The sequence below is a fragment of the Nannospalax galili genome, unplaced genomic scaffold (genome assembly GCF_000622305.1).
Source record: "Nannospalax galili isolate Female #2095 unplaced genomic scaffold, S.galili_v1.0 scaffold1052, whole genome shotgun sequence".
NCBI lineage: Eukaryota > Metazoa > Chordata > Mammalia > Rodentia > Spalacidae > Nannospalax > Nannospalax galili.
This window is the reverse complement of record NW_008330624.1, coordinates 57,030-61,114: the sequence shown is the minus strand read 5'-3', so window position 1 is coordinate 61,114 and position 4,085 is coordinate 57,030. Positions and strand designations below refer to the sequence as shown.

The 4,085-nt window shown below is 39.0% G+C and overlaps 1 protein-coding gene across 1 annotated transcript; it reads right to left on the bottom strand.

Annotated features, from left to right (window-relative positions):
* Positions 1-2,832: 2,832 nt before the first annotated feature.
* Positions 2,833-3,794, bottom strand: LOC103748233 (olfactory receptor 6C6-like). Its single transcript, XM_008850823.2, is given in 2 exon segments — positions 2,833-3,723; positions 3,726-3,794. Coding segments are annotated over 2 exon segments (957 nt in total). The 5' UTR covers positions 3,792-3,794.
* Between the last annotated feature and the right edge of the window lie 291 nt (positions 3,795-4,085).

The following is a 4,085-nucleotide window of genomic DNA, read 5'->3' as shown; positions in this document are numbered from 1 at the left end:
TTCTTTTTGATTTAACAAAAATATAGCCTAACATTTTCATTAAGAAGTTACAAATAATACATTTACATGAAGGCTGTGTGGAATTTAAGCATTTGTAATGGCTAGGAATTTAAAAAGGTCCAATGTAATGTAGAAAATTGAACAAGAACATGCAAAATGTTTGTAATTTGTCCCAACATCTCCCCAGCTGTGGCATGAATGTTTGAGTAAAGCAGGTGGTAGAAGCAACATTCCCAATGTCTGTGATCACTGCTTTGGATATTGGCAAAGACTCATTGAACTGAGTGTCACCAGGTCAACATCGAACATGATCTTCCCAGTTCTCTAAGAGCATAGAGAAACTAGGACTCCATTTTCCAGAGTCCCCTCCTTGTGGTTCTAATTTGCAATCTGTCAATGAGAGTTTGACAAAATCTGGAAGTGGGAAGAGGATCAGAGTCCCAGGTTCTGAAAAGGTCTTGATAGTCAGTCTGGTGACTTAACTTCACATCCATGGTGTATGTTACCAAGCGTTTGCAAAGTGTCCATACGGCTCCTAAGACTATTGGAAAGCACTCTCCCAGAAATGAATGAAAATTGCTGCCAATTTCCTCTAACATTTCTCTGTACATTTTTGGCACAGCTCCAGCTGTCATAGGTTCTTAGACATTATGAGCGACATTCAGACTTTGGCTCACTCTACTGCTTTTCAATAGGATGTTGAGTGTTGGAGGCTGTGACTAGAAAAGTAAGTCACCTGAGTCCTAAAATCCAGCTGAAGCAGGTCCTAAGAGGAGCGACAGAATATGGAATGTGTACCATCAGAGAGCCCATTCTTTTTTTTTTCTTTTCTTTTTTTTTAGCATTTGAGGTAGGGTCTCCCTGTAGCCCCCAGCTGTCCTGGAAGTCACTGTGTGGACCAGGCTGGCCTTAAACTCACAGAGATCTGCCTGTCTCTGCCTCCCAAGTGCTGGATTAAAGGCATGCACCACCATTCTTTTTAAAAAATATTTATTTACGTTTTAAGTTTTATGTGTGGTTTTTGACTACCTATATGCAAGTGCACCCATGTCTTGCAATGCCCACAGAAGCCTGAAGAGGGCATCAGATCCCATGGAACTGGAGTTAAGGACAATATTAGCTGCTATGTGGGTGTTGTGAATAGAACCCTGGTCCTTTGTAAAAGTGGCCAGTGCTCTTAACTACTGAACCATCTCTCCAGCCTTCCCTTCCCACTAAAAAAAAATAATGGGACAGTTGTTCCTAATTATTGTTTGACAAGCAGGCATTTTTTGTTATTTTTTTTCCTTAGTGGAAAGATAGAGGCTTTTAGGAACTGGCATTTCATGTTCATTTTTAACAATCATCAGAGGAAATGATTTACTTTGTGAATTATTACTTAGGGAATGAAATTACAAAAAAAAGATAAGAGAAGGAATGTTGGCTATGACAAAAGTACAGTAGACATGCTCTTTCGTAAGATCAATACATGTGCCATTATGATTCCACAAGAGACTTTGGAAAGCAGATATGAAGGTCCCACTGTTTTGCTCCTAACACATGAAATCCAGAAACATCGTGAGTAGTGTGGAATTACAGCACACTGCCAGATGGAGATGGGGTGACCGGGAACAACAAAGTACCAACCCACTGTGCTGTTCCCTGGAGTTGCACAAGTGTGCACCTTACCCAATGCATTAAGATAATTTGTTAGTGTACCACTCTATAAAGAGTACGCATCATAAGTTTGGTGAAAATTCACATGGTCAGCACTGATTAGGACAATTTAACTTGTGAATTTTATTTATTAGAAATTTCACCAAACAAAGGAAGAAAAGAATAGTAATTATAATTTCTTCTTCAGTTTCCGTTACCTTCAGCATTCATAAATTATTTTTAGAAATTAACTTTAAAGTTGGGAGTTGACTTATTTTTAAGCAATATATTATCTATGTACACTAACAAATTATCACATTGTCCCTTAATTTAGCTCTACAGGAGAATGCTTTGAGCAGAATCCTAATTATTTCACATATTTCATGTCACTTGTTGGGAGCTATTACTGAGCTGTGGCAGGTTGCCTTGACTCTAGAGTTTGTGTGTTTTGCACACAAGTATCAAATTCTTCTTCCAAGTCAGGAAGAATGTATTGATATTCTAGGGAGGACAGGTAAATGGTTGAATTCACAAAAAGTATTTGACTGTTCCTTTACTCTCAGGAAAAGGTGGGAAAAAGGTGTTGATGCCAATTCAGCTAAGCAAATGGTGGCTATCTGATGTTCTACTGTATAAAAAGGCTGAGATAAAATAAACCGAGGCTGCAGTCTCTACTGACAGTCCTCCCAAGTACCTTTCTCTGTGTCTTGTTTTTATTTCAATCCTCACTCCCCCTTTCAGGTGCTGTTCATCTTGGCTGGCTGGCACTGGCAGCTTGTCACAACTTTCAATCGTTTTCTTATTCAGTTCTCAAGGTCCATCATAATTGATGTTTCCTCTTGGAGCATTAATCTTCAAGGTGTTAAACTTTCTGTATGCTGTAACATGTATCTTACATAATTTCATTTTCTGGGTTTTTCTCTTATACTGTGAACAATGCACAATAAATTAGCATATATCTGGAAAGTTCCATTGAAATAAACATTGAAAAGGATTTTTATAGAGACATATAATTCAATACTTCAGTCTTCTGAAGATAGTTTCACCCAATGATTAGGAAGATGTACTGAAAGGAGAACATAGACATGCCTAGCAAACCTAAACCCATTTCAGTTCTCAGTGTGTGAAATGGCTTAGATTAGAACTAGTGCAACTGACAATGGCAACTCATTTTCTCTTTCATGTTCCAACATCATATTATTTGTGCCTACACCTTTCCTCACTGTTCTGAAAAGAGCAAAATCTGTGAAGCGTGTGTTTGAAAGCTTCTTTCACCTGCTGGTTCCTTAGCGTGTAAATGAAAGGGTTTAACAAAGGAGCCACAGACGTGTGGAGCACAGATACACTCTTATTTAAAGTCACCCTTTCTTTTGCTGATGTTTTCACGTACATAAAGATACAGCTTCCATAAGTGATAGAGACAACGACCATGTGTGAGGAGCAGGTGGAAAAGGCCTTTCTTCGTTGTTGAGCTGAAGGGAAGTTGAGAATGGTTTTGATGATGAGTGTGTAGGAGAGGATCACCAAGATCAAGGTGAGGACAAGGGTCATCACAGCTAAGGCAAAAACCATCAATTCTATGAGTCGTGTGTCTGTGCAAGACAGTGCCAACACTGAAGTGTCACATAAGAAGTGATCTACAGTTTTGGAAGCACAGAAATCCAATTTCAGTCCCAAGAGCAATAGGGGGAAGATGACTAAGAACCCACTTACCCAGGAGCTGAGGACAAGTTGTTTGCATACTCTGCTGTTCATGATGACTGGGTAATGCAGTGGTCTGCAGATGGCGACATAGCGGTCGTAGGACATGGCGGCCAGGAGGTAAAACTCTGTGCCTCCTACTAGGAAAAAAAAGAATAACTGGGCTGCACAAGCATTGTAGGAAATTGTTCTGTTTCCTGTGAGAATGCTCATCAAGAACCGTGGGATGCACACTGTTGTGAATGCAATTTCTAAGAAGGAGAAATTCCGGAGGAAGAAATACATTGGTGTCTTGAGGCGGAGATCCAGCAGGGTGAGGAGGATGATGACCAAGTTCCCCATGAGGCTCAGGATGTAATTGAAAAACAGAAACAGGAAAATTACGGAGATTGTAGCTGAGAGTCATCTGTCAGTCCAAGCAAAATGAACACTATCTCCACTGACTGGTTCTTCATTTCTCTTTTGTCCTAACAAATTCACAGAAAATATAAAACGAGTATCACACGTAAGAAGACACATCTTCATACTCAACTATAGAAAATTCCTATTCCTAAGTTTAGTGAACATACAAATATTTTCAGAATATAGTTTTGTCTGTAGATATATTTTTCCACATTATAAGTATGTATAGAAGAATTTGGAGAGTTTTTTTTTTTAATGAAGAGTTGAGAAAGTTCTACTTGCCAACTTTACTGGTCATTTCAAATGCAGTTTCTTAATTACATTTGTGTTCATCTATGGCCCTTCTT